This window comes from Lissotriton vulgaris, chromosome 7 (genome assembly GCF_964263255.1).
Source record: "Lissotriton vulgaris chromosome 7, aLisVul1.2, whole genome shotgun sequence".
In the NCBI taxonomy this organism is placed as follows: Eukaryota; Metazoa; Chordata; class Amphibia; order Caudata; family Salamandridae; genus Lissotriton; species Lissotriton vulgaris.
In genome coordinates this window covers 1,546,744,633-1,546,759,581 of record NC_141695.1, presented here as the reverse complement: position 1 = coordinate 1,546,759,581, position 14,949 = coordinate 1,546,744,633, and the positions used below count along the sequence as shown (strand labels likewise).

At 45.0% G+C, this 14,949-nt stretch overlaps 1 protein-coding gene across 3 annotated transcripts in view; it reads right to left on the bottom strand.

The window, feature by feature from the left end:
- LOC147705978 (protein-glutamine gamma-glutamyltransferase 6-like) overlaps positions 1–14,949 on the bottom strand; it is a 322,464-nt gene that overhangs the window by 18,384 nt on the left and 289,131 nt on the right. For all 3 annotated transcript variants that reach the window (XM_086932438.1, XM_086932437.1, XM_086932439.1), the window contains exon 11: positions 9,404–9,561. In XM_086932438.1, the coding sequence (XP_086788564.1) occupies positions 9,404–9,561 (158 nt within the window). The remainder of the gene's footprint in view (positions 1–9,403; positions 9,562–14,949) is intronic.

The window sequence follows — 14,949 nt, the reverse complement described above, 5'->3', positions numbered from 1 at the left end:
TTAGCCTGGGAGAGGACTGTCTGGGCCTCCTCCTGACACTGAGGCAGCACCTACGCAACTGAGTCCCACACAGAGTGGGAATAACGGCCCAATAGACATGCAGTGTTTACTGACCGCAGTCCCAAGCTGGCAGAAGAGAACATTTTCATTCCAAGATGATCCAGTTTCTTGGATTCCCTTTCCGGTGGAGCAGTAGGGAATGCACTCTTGGAAGTAGAGGCTTGGACCACCAAGCTCTCGGGGTGGGAGAGGAAAGTGGGGTCGCCCGGAGCCGGGCAGTGGAGTCGGGCAATTATCCTATCCACGGGAGCCCTCGTGTTGGGCCTGGACCAGGTGCCAAAACTACGTCGGTAAGGGCCTCATTAAATGGAAGCAGAGGCTCCCAGGAGCTCGCAGCCGGCTGAAGCACCTCTGTCAGGAGGTTAATCCTGACTGCCACTGTAGGGAGTTTGAGGTTGAGAGCCTCGGCGGCCCTATGCAACACCACTGCGTATGACGCTCCCTCCTCCATAGCCACGGTAGGAGGAGACAACATGCCAAGGTCAGGGGAGGTGTCCAGACCACTGGCATCCCCCAGGTCCTCTCTCCAGTCCTGTTCACTGTCTAACTGGTCAGTCAGAGGGTCCCCTGACCCCTTTCAGTCCTCCTCCTCCTCTGGGTGATAATCTGGCCAAAAAGGGACCCCAGGAGTGAACAGGGTTATAAAAAAAATTCCTCTCAGTGTCTAATCTGGTGCCAGCCGATGCCAGTCTGGATCCGGGTCCACATCAGGATGGAGGCTGGGGGTCGACGTTGGCCGGGGGGCTGACGGGTGTCTAATGAGGTAGCCGTGTCAAGGGAAGCGGCACCGGTGGAGGCGTAATGAGGTTAGCGCCCGGGGCAGGAGCCAACGGCAGAGAAGGCCTAGGCCCCCCAATGAGTCTGCGGGGCCAAACGGCACGCTGGCGGGTTCGGGCCACCCAAAGATGGCATGCATCGCCTCGTAGAACGTATGAAGCTGGGCGGGAGTCTCTTCGGGTCCTGGGAAGGGAGGGAAACTCGGAGTCGGCTCAACAGGCTCCACACTCGGAGGTGAAGTTGAAGAGCGACAATGCTTCTTCGACTACTTCTGTTGCTTCAACTTACCTGACCCCGAGTGCGAAGACTTCAGTGACTTAAATGACTGGGGATGGCTCCGTGACCTGTCCCTCGACTGGGACCTCGAACAGCACGGAGCCGACTGCCAACGCTCAAGAAGCTTTCCAAACCACTCCCGCAAAGCCTTAGGCGCCATGGACCAGCAGTCGGAGCACGACTTGGGGTCATGGTCGCGCTCCAGGCAAAAGAGGCACACGTGGTGCAGATCCGTAAATGACAACAGCCGGGAGCAGGATCCGCAAGCCTTGAATCCGGGCAGCCCTACGTGCACCAGGAGTCATAGACTCAAAAGATGTCGACAAAAGTCACTCAAAAAGTTCAGTCAAAAAATGACTGGAGGTACCGCTCACTCCGGATATGCGCTGGCTGGCGCGGAAAAAGAAAGAAATTACGTCAGTGCCCGAGGGCGACGTCTAAGTAGTCACTGCGATGTCATCACGGTGACACGACGCCAACGCCGGATGTGGAGCCGACCGACGCCACCTTCCGACGCACAGAGGTACTGCTGACTAAAAAACTTTCCCTATCCAGTCTGACGCCTGGGGGTAATTCTAAGCTAAGGAATCAATTACTAACGTAAATGAAGCAGTACTTGCACTACACTGTATATATTCAGTAATGAGGTCACTGTATTATTTTTGCAACTCACTTATACAAACAAACTCCAATGTGATTCATACTTTTTTCGACCAGAGTAAGGGATGCTGACATTGGAAGCACTGGTGGTGTCAGTCCATTCTGAAATGCTTGCTGCTGACCTCAGTCCAGAAATAAACCCTGCGCTCGGGTGTGATTCAGGCTCCATCTCTGCAAGCGAACAGTCCATCCATCAGCTGTCCGGAGAGCAGGAGGAAAAAGAGGAGAGCCGGACCTCGACGACCAGGAATGGGGTTGTGCTTTTTTCATAATTTCATTGCCCAGTCGCAGTTTGCCGCTATCCCGGTGGCGCGAGGGGAGGGCACTACATCCCCCAGCAGCCCTTGCGGCGCGCACACCGCTAGCATCATCCGGTGTGCAGGGAGGAGCTAAAAGGAGGCCAGGGCTCCCTCAGCACGAGAGTCCAAACACACTTGCCTGACACTTTGTGCTTGTGCTTGTGCCACAGGAGAGCAGGACCTCAACGTCAGGAAGGGGGCCATGCTTTTTTCATCATTTCATGACCCAGATGCAGTTTGCTGCTATCCTGGTGCCATGAGGGGCGGGCACTACATCCCCCAGCAGCCCTTGCGGCGTGCACGCCGCTAGCATCATCCGGTGTGCTGGGAGGAGCTAAAAGGAGGCCAGGGCTCCCGCAGCACGGAACACGCATGGCCGTGCCCCGGACACGCCCGGGCGGAGCCCTGATCGGTAGAGGCTGGCTTGGGCCACTCCCCTTGGCTGTACCATTGAATTGCCGGTACACTGCCTAAACCATCCGTCGCCACACAGACAACCGGGACTTGTGGCCATCTAAGGAGGTAGGCTTGTGTACCTTTCCATGTAGCATATCATATTGGCCGTTAAAATATCTGTACTGATTGATACAGACCTTTGGCAGGGGTCTGTGGAGGTTTTGTGGACTCACTTTGGACAAGCACCACGTGTACCTCCAGATACGGGGTTACCCTTTGGAACATAATTGTTATTCTGTCTGTACTTATTTATTTGTGTTACCGTATTGAATTCCCTTTAGGTCATGGGGAGGCGTGAGATACAAACGGGTCCAGCAGGAGTAAAGGCAAAGGTTAGCACCAATGCCACCATTACAACCATGGACTTTTTTCTGTTGAGGGCGGCTGCTGTAATTGACAAGGAGATTGAACTTGTGAACAGATGACTCTTTAGGTCGCCATCTAATAGTCTGTAACCATCTGTAGCTGGCCCAAATGTACCTCTGGCTGAGGCCATTACTGTGTCTTTGAGTCTATCCACACGTTCAGGGTCATGTGACGGCTCTCAAGTCATTGAAGGGTCAGTTTTCTGTGCAGGAAAGCCCCCTGGCCCCGCACGGGCCTCTTTCTCCTGTCCTCATAATAGAGAACAGGGAGAGTATTGTTCCCCACACTTTGCCAGGGAAAGATGGTAACCTTATTCAAAAACACGCAGACAGACATTCAGAAATCTGTTGGGAGAATCCCCAACTTCTCGTTAGGGGGGCTCTTAAGCCTGGAGGGGGCACAAAAATGAAACTTCAAACCATTGGGGGTAAAGCTAAGATACCCAAACCCACCCCAGTCCCCAAACTAGTTACCAAGCCCATGGCATTCAAGCTGGTAGCTACGGATATGGATCTGTCGGTTATAGAAGCCTTTAAAGCTATAATGACCAATTTGTTGGACATTAGCCTATTTTTGAGAGACTATCCATTATCGAGAAATGTCTAGTAGTGTGTAACCGGTCTGATGAATTTGCGAACCCAGGCGAGCTTAGCAATAATCCTTGACCCAGTACTGGAACTTATTCAGGTTCATCGAGACACCCAATTATCACCCATGGAGAACAGTTATGCACCCAGTGTCCAACGACAAATGCAGCTAGGGGGGAGGTAGACGGTCCAAGGGATAGCCAGGTATCTAGCAGGGTCCTGCCGGTTCACCATCAAATGCTGGATTCTCAGTCTTCAGGTGGTCGGACAGCAGGCCCATGTGGGCAGCCAGTGGAAGAACCCCAGCACCTACCAATTATTCATCTCCCACCAGAATTTATGCCCTATGTGGTGATCCTGGGAAATATGGCACCGCTCTCTCCGGGTACAAATGAGGCTTTTAGCCAGCTTAAAAATAAGGTATTCCATTGGCTATCAAATAATACTACTGTGGGTTTAAGGGCGGAATGTAATATCATCATGGTGCGTCGAGTTGGCTGGATAGGCAACTTGCGGAAACCTGGAAGGGGTGATTGTGTTATTTAACAGATCATCGCTGGCTGAAAGAATTCTGTCCAGGGACTCTTATGTTGGCCCACCAAATCACGGGTCCTAAATACAGGCACTATCATTAGGTTTTTTCTATAGAGCTGATACACAAAGGTACGACTCAGGGACTAGTGCCTTGGATACTCCTCAAGATGGGTGGGTACAAAAGCCCCTTTTGGCAAAAGAGAAATGGTACCCACAAGTAGCACATAGCATAAATCAGCCTGCTGGATTCTACTCCGCCCCTCCTCTAGCGTTACCTAACAGATTCTCTACACTATAAGGTTGGAGGAGTGCGATTGACTGCATATCTCTGCAGAGCCTGTAGTTGAGATAAAGCCCCAGCAGATGGTTCACCCGCCTATTGTACAGAGTGAGGTGGTCCCAGGCATATTTGACAACAATGCTTTGTTGTGAAACATGGCAGGTCTAGCAGATAAGTTTCAGGATCCCACATGGCAGCAGTTCGTCAAGCAGTTCTCTGTAATCTGTCTCCAGGATACATGGTTGGTGAACTGTAACCTATTTTTGGAGGGATTCAAGTTTTTTTCCGTTCCAACCTCCCCATTGGTCTGTGTCAGAGCCAAGGGTGGTCCGGCTATATATATATCTCTGGCAGTGGATTGCCGGATTCGGAATCTTTCATCTCCAAGTCTGGGTATCCAAGCCATTGTCTTGAAGGTGGGGAAAACTAGCATGGGCCTGGTCAATTTATACAATGCTACGACAAGTATTCAGGGGGAATGTGATATCACTCAGCTGGGCTCTTATATAAGGCAGTCCTGCTGTTCTATATCACATACTTTAATGGTTATGGGTGACTTCAATATCCACCCCTGTGGAGATCTAAAGCACATAATCATGGCTGATTTGGGATGCCCCCGAATGAGGGGGTTTCATTTTGAGCACTCTATTCAGGAGGAAGAATTGAACACCTTACTTAATGAATTTGATCTATTGTCATTGATTTCTCTCTCTGACCCACTTAGTAAAGCCCCTACTCCTTACTTTAAAGGGAGTGGTAGCGGATCCTTTATCAATTAATTTAATCTACTCTTCAGTCTTCATTTCACGGGTTGCCCCTAGGTATAGTGCTTACAGTGACCATAACCCTCTCTGTGTACAAATGAGTGGCCCACTTATATTTAAAAAATCCAGGGTGGCGAAACCAGGGATTTTAAGACCAACGGACGGTAGGCGCCATCTCAAATGGTCACAGATTTCCCCAGATGCCTTTTACAGCGAGGTAAGAGAGTCTTGTGCTGTTGAACTAGCGCTTTGTGTCTCACCAGGTACCTCATTGAGGGATGTTCTCAGTGCCTTTAACATCATATCCAAAAAGGCTGGGGAACTCTTAAGTGTACCAGCACGTAGGGTAGTCATTTCAAATCCGAGATGGTTTGATTCATCCTGCTCCCAGGTGACACGGAAGTTGAAGGAAGCTCTGAAGGTTACCCCGAGAAATCAATTGCATATACGTGCCTGTCGTACTGAATATAAACAGGTTCTGGCCACACATAGGGTTGCCCTGAAGGAGGATGGCTGGAGGGAGCTGTTAGAGACGAGCGCCTTAGGGAATAGCTCAAGGTTTTGGGGCATCATCAATAGACCGCTGTTTGAGAAAGATCCTGGTGGTGGATTAAGCTCCCATATCACGGAGGAAGAATGGGTGTTCCACTTTCAAGCTATGTTCAAGGGCTCTACGGTTTATCCAGAACAGACAGATAGGGACACTAATACCATCGCTGTGGTCTTTGAGCAGAAAGAGGTTGCGGCAGGGATTGCTGGCCTGACATGTAATAAGACACCGGGCCCGGACGGCATCCCTCCGGATCTCTATAAATCCACCTTTTGGGCTCCGATCCTTGTGGCTGTGCTTAATGCCACAGCTAGGGATGGTTGCCCTGATTCCTAAGTTACTTCCACCATCGTGCCGGTGTTCAAGGGGGATCGTAATATCACTTTTTGCTATAGGCTGATCTCCCTTCTTGACTCAGTCATAAAGGTAGTGGGAGGGGTGTTATTAGAAAGATTATCCTCCTGGGCAGAGGAGCATAAGATCATCTCTGACATCCAATATGGGGTTCGCCCAGGGCAATCAACTGTGACCCAATGCCTTAACCTTTACTTGATCCTCTGTAAGTATATGATTGCTCGCCCAGGTACGATCTACCTGGCCTTCATGGACCTTTCATCCGCATTTGACTGCGTTAATCAGGTCAAGCTGTGGCAGCCCATGAGGGCCATTGGGGTGGATGTACAATATTGTTAACTTCCTAGAGGATCTGCATAGGAACACCAAGGCGAATGTTAGATATGCTCAGGATCTCCGTGTCTCCAGGGATTTTTAAATCTGGAGAGTGGTACAACAAGGTTGCATCTTGGCCCCTATTCTGTTCAACCTCTACATAAACGCTCTAGACAGAGCTTTGGTTGGCACACGGTCAGATTATCCATATGTAGAGGGACGGGGCTTTCCCGTCCTACTATATGCAGATGACGCGGTCCTCATAGCCAGAACTGCTAGGGGACTTCAATCCCAGCTCAATACCTTTTTTAATTTTATGGGGTCTCGAGCTCTGGCAATTAATAACGCCAAATCGTACATATTACAGGTAGGGACGTGACCTAAGAAAAAGTATCCTTTTTCAGTAGGACCTGAAAAGGCCCCAGTGACGACCGTCTTTTCATACCTGGGGGTTTTATTGACGGACTGCCTGAAGTGGGGGCCCCTCATTCAGAAGAAAAAGGGGGAGTTCACAAGGGTAATCGCTGCTATTTTTAACTTTACTGAAAAGATGGGTAAGCGTCCAATCGCTGCCATGTTGAAAATCTATCAGGCCAAAGGAGTAGCAACAGCTTGCTACTCCTTGGCAGTGAAATCCGTGGGCATACCACCACAGAAGTATTGCAGGTGGTTCAGAACAGCTTTCTAAAGCATTTTTTGGGCGTGCTAAGTGGTCTATCAAACCTGGTGGTCCACGAGGAACTGGGGGTACCTTTCGATGTGACACCCTGGCTTTGCACCCCCTAGTGGTTTGGCTTAAGTGCTGGCTGAACAAGGAATTGGTTCTCAGCCAGAAGATTTGAACAGATTGTATGAGCCTTGATTATATGCCCCGAATACCATGGCTGAAATACATCAGAGGTGTTTTTGCAGAGCTGGGGTGCCCCAACCTTTTTTTAAAGCCTGATACCATTGTAAAAAAGGATTTGGAGTTTGTTAAGAAAGCTTTTAGCTGTATACGGAAGCTAGAAAGAGATGAGTTAGAAGTGCAAAACCCTAGCGTTTGCAATTTTCTGGCGCTAAAAACCAACCCATCGCAGAGCCTTATCTCCTGGGGTCATTGTCCACATATGAGCGGTTTTTATTGTCCAGGTTTCGTCTGGATCTCTTTCATTTGTTACTTGCCATTCCAAAAGGGTGTAGTAGAGGACAGGTGTTAGCACCCTGTGGCTGCGACAGTGTGTCTTCACAGGATCTGCTACACTTTATGTTACTCTGTAAATTCTATGAAGTACCCCGGAGATACTTTTTTATCTCCCCTTTTAAAGAGGCTGAATTTTAACCAGGTCCGCCCAGTGCTTTGCATTCTTTTCATCGTGGGTTATTTGAAATCTATGGTGAGAACTAGGGCTTGCCTGGAAATTTAGCAATCTCACTGGTAGAAGGACCTTTCATTTTAATGTGTGGTACATGTGTATTTTAATGGATCCAGCGTATTCTCTTTTATTGATATGGACTGTAATTTTAAAGTATTATGTTTTAAATGAGTTTTGGATACGGTGTAACTTTTATGGTTTTCTATACGCAAAACCGAATAAAGTTGTTTTGATTGATTGATTCATTCATTCATACTTGAAATTCCTTCCATGATAAGACAAAATACATAAAATAACAACCCAACCCACCACAGTGTTGTTACCTTAATGGGATCTACCTAACAAAGACCCATCTCATCTGTGCTATTAAACCTGCTTGAGTATCCAATGATACATTGCACAGTAATCCATCGCAAACACACACCAAATTACATTGTTATGTATCTGAGACCGGCTTGACTTTAGACGACCAGCATGTCTCCATTCCATTACAAATCTCTGGGTGCTTGGCTGTCTTTCAGACCACCTAGCCCTCTGCACACAGGATCCTCACCCCTTTTAGGATGAGTCAGAGTGGAAGCTATATCTTCTCTGCCTGCCACTGTAAATGCTTGCAATATGCACACTGCACACTGCCATTGCTGGGGCAGTGCGTTTGACTGAAAGCTGGTCGGGATTGAAAGTCCAGTAAGAAGAGCACTGCCAGAATGAATATCCTGAGAGTTCTATCCAATCTCAGCTCTGTATATTAAATATAAAAGTGTTTTACATACTATCCTGATTGATATGTGACCAATGGGTGGCAAGTTATACTAACATTACGTTTATATGAATAAAAGAGTTGGTGGGCTAACCACAATGAGACATATGATGTTTGAGGTCTGGGAGACATTAGAGAGGATGCTATGCTGGAGATATAGGTTGACTAGAATTATCCTCTACTAGGTTTCTAGGTATACTGGGTTACCCCATATTTTGCTTACTACCTCTAGTGGGTGGGCAAAGGCTTTGTGAGGTAGCCAGGTGGGAGATTTAAAAAAATGAGACCTAACAGGTATTTCTGCAGTAGGTAACATGACAGGTGGGGCAGGGATTGGAGTCCGATGAGGACCTTCCAACCGAAGCTGACCTCTGAGCAAATGAGATCTAAAAATACACTCAGGGTCTATGAGGTGAACAGGTAAAATGTTGTCAACTCTTCCCTTTTGGAGTGGAGGGTCCTAGCAGAGACACTTGGGAAAAAAGTGTGATTTCTGAGGCATATAAGATATCAAGAAATTATATGCCAAAGCCCCAGAAACCTGAGGGGGCAACAGGAGAGAAGCATGAGAGTGATGAAGACTAGATGCTCTGTTGATGCATCCTCAATGTGTGAAAGCTTGCAAAATATTCAAATACATTTTTCACATATGACATATTAGAATCACACTAGGGTTTTGCCATGGGAACAGTAATTGATACTATGTTTAGACACACAAGTGGAGGAGGCAATGTTCTTGCAATGAATAAAAGTTATGCGCGTGGCTGCGCCAACAGATTGTTAACGGAGGGCCTGTTGCACGGTGAGACCTCATCTATCATGTCTCCTCAGATTGGACAGTGTCGATGATTTGGGAGCTTGGGGTTTAGGATGTATAAACGCTGTTGACTCCTGTTACACTGATCTTGTACTTTGTGAATATCTCACCAACAAACCTTGAAGAATTCTTCTTGCTCTTTTTTTTTTGTACAACCAAAAGGTAAATATAATGAGTTAAAAAACCTCTTTACCTTAATTTCAAGAGGAGTTTGCCCCAGGGACACATGTTTCCGCACCAGCAGTTTCCCTCCCTTCTTCACCTCACACACAGCTGCCACCTCAATCATGTTGTCCCTTGTCAAGTTGTGCTCATAGTCTGATGAAGAGATGAGAACTGGAATGTGTTCCTCTGAAGATCACAATAACAAAGACATTTGTTAGTCCAAAAGGAAGATATTTCTCAGTGACTCCAAGGGTCAACAATCACAAGAATGTTACAATCAATACATTTTGAGAGCATTCACAATTTTGCTGTATTACATTTTGTCTGTCTGGAGGACAAAGACCTCTAGGCACGGACAGAACAGATGCTGCAATAACTGACTTCATGTTCTACACAATCGCAATATTAACCTTAAAAAGAAAATCAGCTCTCCGACACCAGTTTCCTCATCCAAATCAAGGTCTAAGAATAATATCTCTGCTGTATATTGCATGAACAATCGCAGAAGAGAAAATACCAACTGGAAACCCCAGCTTGGTCCTGATGAAAGCCGGGTGACCCCGAGGGGCATATAAGTAGCCAGCTGAAATATGTAGACCAATAGATATAGATCCGGGCGTACAAATATACCCCACGGGAATCCACCTTGTGTTTTTTAATGTTGCCAATAGACCCTCCAAATACAATTTGGAAAACTGGGTATTCCTTAAGAGAATTTTAAGAGAATAGCTTCACAGATCCTGTGTCAAGAGCTGTATCCAAAGAGTTACCACTTCTACAGAGATTCAGCACACCCCAATGTGTTTAGACTCTGGACAAGGACTCAACGATGAAGCATGCCACAGATTTTTCTGGGTGAGCATCCTTTTAAAAGACCTAGGGCCAGTTGTAGGTAATCCCAGATTACCGATTCTTAAATATCGAATCATACCGATTCAGTATTTAATAACAGGCAAATGGGATGTAGGTAATTTTCCCGAAAAAATTACCGAATCGGTAAGTTTCGGTAATTACCGAATCGGTATTTACCGATTCGGTAATTGCCATTCATTCCTATGGGCCTGGAGGCCTATAGGAATGAATGTCAATTACCGAATCGGTAAATACCGATTCGGTAATTAGGGGAAACATTGAAGGGTGGCAGGGCGTCACTTTGATACCCTGTTGCACCCCTCAATTGTGTACTTGTGCACATGTTGCAGACATTCATGCCCTAAAGGCATGTATGTCTGCAACATGGCACTGTTGGAAAAGCAAAAAAAATGCTTTTTCAAGGGTTTTCATTATTTACCACCAACTTCTAGTTGGTGGTAAATAACGAATCCTTAACTGAGGAATGCACTAACTTGAGTGCTTCCTACATCCTGGATTCGGTATTTTACTGAATCGGTTTGTTAAGAATTCTGTATTTTACCGAATCCTTAAATTACCGATTCTGTAAAATACCAAATCCTTAAAAAATGCCACCTACATCTGGAAAGCCCAATACCGGTCGGTAACGGCCGAAATTCGGTAATTTCGGCCTTTACTGACCGGTATTTGGCGACCTACATCTGGCCCTTAGTATCTTTTTTCAGGGATATAGATTCTAGGGAAAATTAGGGAAATTAATGATTATACAATATCAGTCCCACACTAATCATACCCCTAATTGATTAAAACAAGGAGTGGTCTATCTCTCTAATGATTTGTGTATTCTTGGGGAGTGGACTTAGAGTGCTAATACATAGGTGTTTCTATTCTACCGCGACCCATAAGTTTACATACAAGGCTCTTTATACATATAACAGTTTACGACTTATGCGGTTTAAATCCACAACTGGCAGAAATATTACTGGCAGAACTACCACTAGAACATTGCATCATGGCTGCAATAATTTATCCAGAATTAATGCCGGCAATGGTGGATATAGCCAGCCCAACCTTTTTCACTATGTTAAGGAGAGACAAGCCTACTGACTCCTGTTGTGTAAAGTTATACCGCCATGTGAAACCTAGAATCTTGCGCTGGCAACATGTATGTACAGTGAGTGTGGAAAACAAGTAAAGTAACAAGACTAATGCAGTAGGAGTACTGGAGCCAATGTAACCCACTATGGATGCCCCAGGTTTTGCATGGCACAAAATGGAGGTTGAGGACAAAAAAGAGGAAGTATACTGCCTGAATTTCTGTGGTTGGAGGGTGGATACCCAGGAACTGTAATAAGGATGGATTTAGACAGGACTAACTTATACATTCCATTAGGACCTCGTTAGCGAAGGGCTGCTGATTAGTTCTTCCTGAACACTGCATTTGGTAGGTGGTGAAGTGAGGGTTGGAACTGTTTGTGAATACAAATATAATGTTCAGAGTGAACACAACTCCTTCATAGAGCAAGCCTAAGTATACTGAAATTGAGATGTTTAAGTAAGACAGGGTTAATGGGGAACAATAAGCTATAGCAGCCAAGGGCCGAATTACGAAGGCCTTGCTCCACCGATACCAAAGCGCAAAGTGCTGTGTGTGAACTAATTTCTGTTTTGTGTTGGAAATGTGACCTTTTTACAGTGTCAAAATCACTTTTAGTCACTTTGCATTAAGGGGGCATACCTAAAGGCAAATCTCCACACACAACAATAGGTCTTGATGCAAAGCCCAGTCCACTAACCTATCTAGAATGGACTTAGCATAAAAAACTAATGCATACTTGAAGCAGGCGCCAAGAAGAGAAAAATGTGTGCATTAAAAAAAAAAATATATATATATGTATATATATATATATATATATATATATATATATATATATATATATATATAATATATGTACGTATATATATATATATATATATATATATATATATATATATATATTTATTTTTTTAAGGAGGTCTATGGAGGTCTGAATTCAACATGAATTGGTGGATTTGGAATGATTCAAGCATTAATTGAATTTAGTATGTTGAGTTGTATATATGTATATAACTAATATAAGAATGAGGAAAATGATTTGCATGTGATCTTTTTCCTGCCCAGCATACAAGGCAGCCAGAAAGTACTGGCTGCTGCCCTTGATTAAGAATTTGGGTGGCAGGGAATATGCACCGATGTACAGGATTTTAAAATGCGATGTTTCCGGCCCAATTGTTTTTGCACTTTCCAAATTCTTTACGAATGTCTGGCATACGCGTAGCCGTCTTTTAAAAAATGCTGGGTAGACTGTAGAATCGCTTACTTTTTAATAATTACTTGTATTGTCTGGTTTTGATTTTAATATCATGCATTGATGTTTTAATGACTGTGACAGAATTTATGTGATTTTACTGTACGTGTATCTTTTATGACCAAATGGTCGAAATAAAGATTGAAAATGAATATAAGAATGTTATTATTTTCCATCATGCAATTGAATCGTAAACGATGAATGATTTTAAGACCTTCCGTTATGGCCGCCAAAATGATTTGAGATAACATTTACTTTTGTCCCTTCATGAAATGTGAGTCCTCTCTTGATCTTTATGATTTTGTCTACACATTTTTCTGTATAAAGTTGCATCACTTTCAATTTAATTTTGTCACATTGAGGAAAGCGTAGCCGAAACGCGTCTGTCCATCTATTTCGAGTAACTCAATAAAAACTTTGAAAATTTACTGTGTCAGTGTGCGCCTCAAACAGTGACTGTTGGATCTGGTCACATGCTGGTAATGGAATTCGTGTTTCACCAACACGGAGGAAAAACACCTGTGCCGTGAGGAGCGACAGAATGTGGACGAGCAGGAATCAGATTTCTGTCTGCCCCGCCGTGCGCTGAGTTCGTTTGCATTCTCAAAAGCCATTGGGATTGAAGCATCGACAAGGAAAGGGTACGTGGTGTATATACCGCGGGAGAACGCCGGAAGCTTCGGTCGGAGGACGCGGAACAGCCAACAGAGCACCGTCGGTGAGTACATGCCCACGGAGATATCCTTGTAATATATGCGCAGAAAGCGGCAGGCACGTAGACACGCATAAGTGAAAATAGCGAGGAGTTACTCGTTTTGTGATTTAACAAGTGATGTACACAGATCGGGAGAGAGAGGAGGCAGAGGAGGGACTGTTTGTGAAAAGCAAACATAATGTGCACTCTGAGATAATGGAGCATCGGGAAGTTTATCCACTGATAATAATTTAAAAACCCTCTTTAACAAACTTGAGAAGACATATGAGAAAGAGACTAGAAAGTGGTGGGAGGCAACCTCACTACTAAGATACATTGGCTGCAACCGCATTCCAAGGGGTTTGTGCATTTATACAACACCCTCCTACAAGCACCCTGACCCGCTGTTGCTACAAGAAAGGGCAGAATACACGGCGGAGTCAGCCAAATGAATGGTTAAAATCCTCATAAAGTACGCCTGGAGTGATAGGCAGAAGTTATTAGAGGTAAATAAGGAGATAGAAGCTCTGATAGCTTTGGATAAAGACAGCAAACTAAGAAATGATCTACAACAACATATGGAGAAACAACTGGTGGATTATGAGGGAGTGATAAGACACAGAAAACAAACTAAATTTGTACGTGATGAAGAAGACTATGAATAAGGCTGAATCCTAATGTTCGCAACAAAATATGATGTTCCAAGAAGACAGTTGATGCTCCAAAAACCGACCGATACATCATCACGAGAAACATCAGAATCTGAAGTAGAATTATCCAAAAAGGGAGCAAACTGGAAGCAGAAAGGAGAAAAACACACAGGTTGGGAAAACTACAACCACTTTTTTTCATGAATATCATCTGCTAAGAGAGGCGAGACAACGCCCAGCGGCAAGGACGCACCCCCCTCCCCCCGGAAAGAAGAAACGAAAAACCCGACGAGAAAGGATTCATCACCAGTTGGACGACGAACAAGGAGCAAACGGGGAGCAAAACGGAACTAGGAGAAGGAATGGAGAGAAAGAAAAAGACAGTAATTAATCTCTTAAGTAGACCCATCACGTCTGAAGAAATTAAAGTTTTGGAGTTGGGTCTAACCTTCTGCCCGACCACGCAATTTGACTACACACAGGCCCAGATAGATCTGTTTAGATTCACCCGAAAATTGAAGCTGTAAAAAATACATACAATACATCCAAAGAAATCACAAGAAGACAAAAGCATAAATATGGAAGACGGAGTTGCATTAATTGGGACAGAACTGAACGCTCTACGAGCAATGAGAGAACTGGAAATAGAACTGAGTAGCAGTCAAAGTGACCCAATAGTGACAATGGACCTCTTAGAAGAAATGGGAATTACTCAAAAGGGAGCAACAAGCACATAAGAAAATGTTCTTGTTTCACTCAACAGACGGCACATGATGCCATTGACATGTTTCATGACTTGTGTACAGAGGACCTCAGAAAAAGAGGACTGAACCTGACAAAAGAAAATCTGACAGCTCACAAAAAGAAACTTCTAAAGGATTTGGGTGAAGATGACAACCTAATAATAAAAGCTTCTGACAAGAGAGGAAACGTTGTCATAATGAACAAACTTACTTACCTGAAAGGAGCACGGAGAAAATTAGTTGACACTCAATGCTATACTGTAACCACACGGGCTAACTATGAAAGG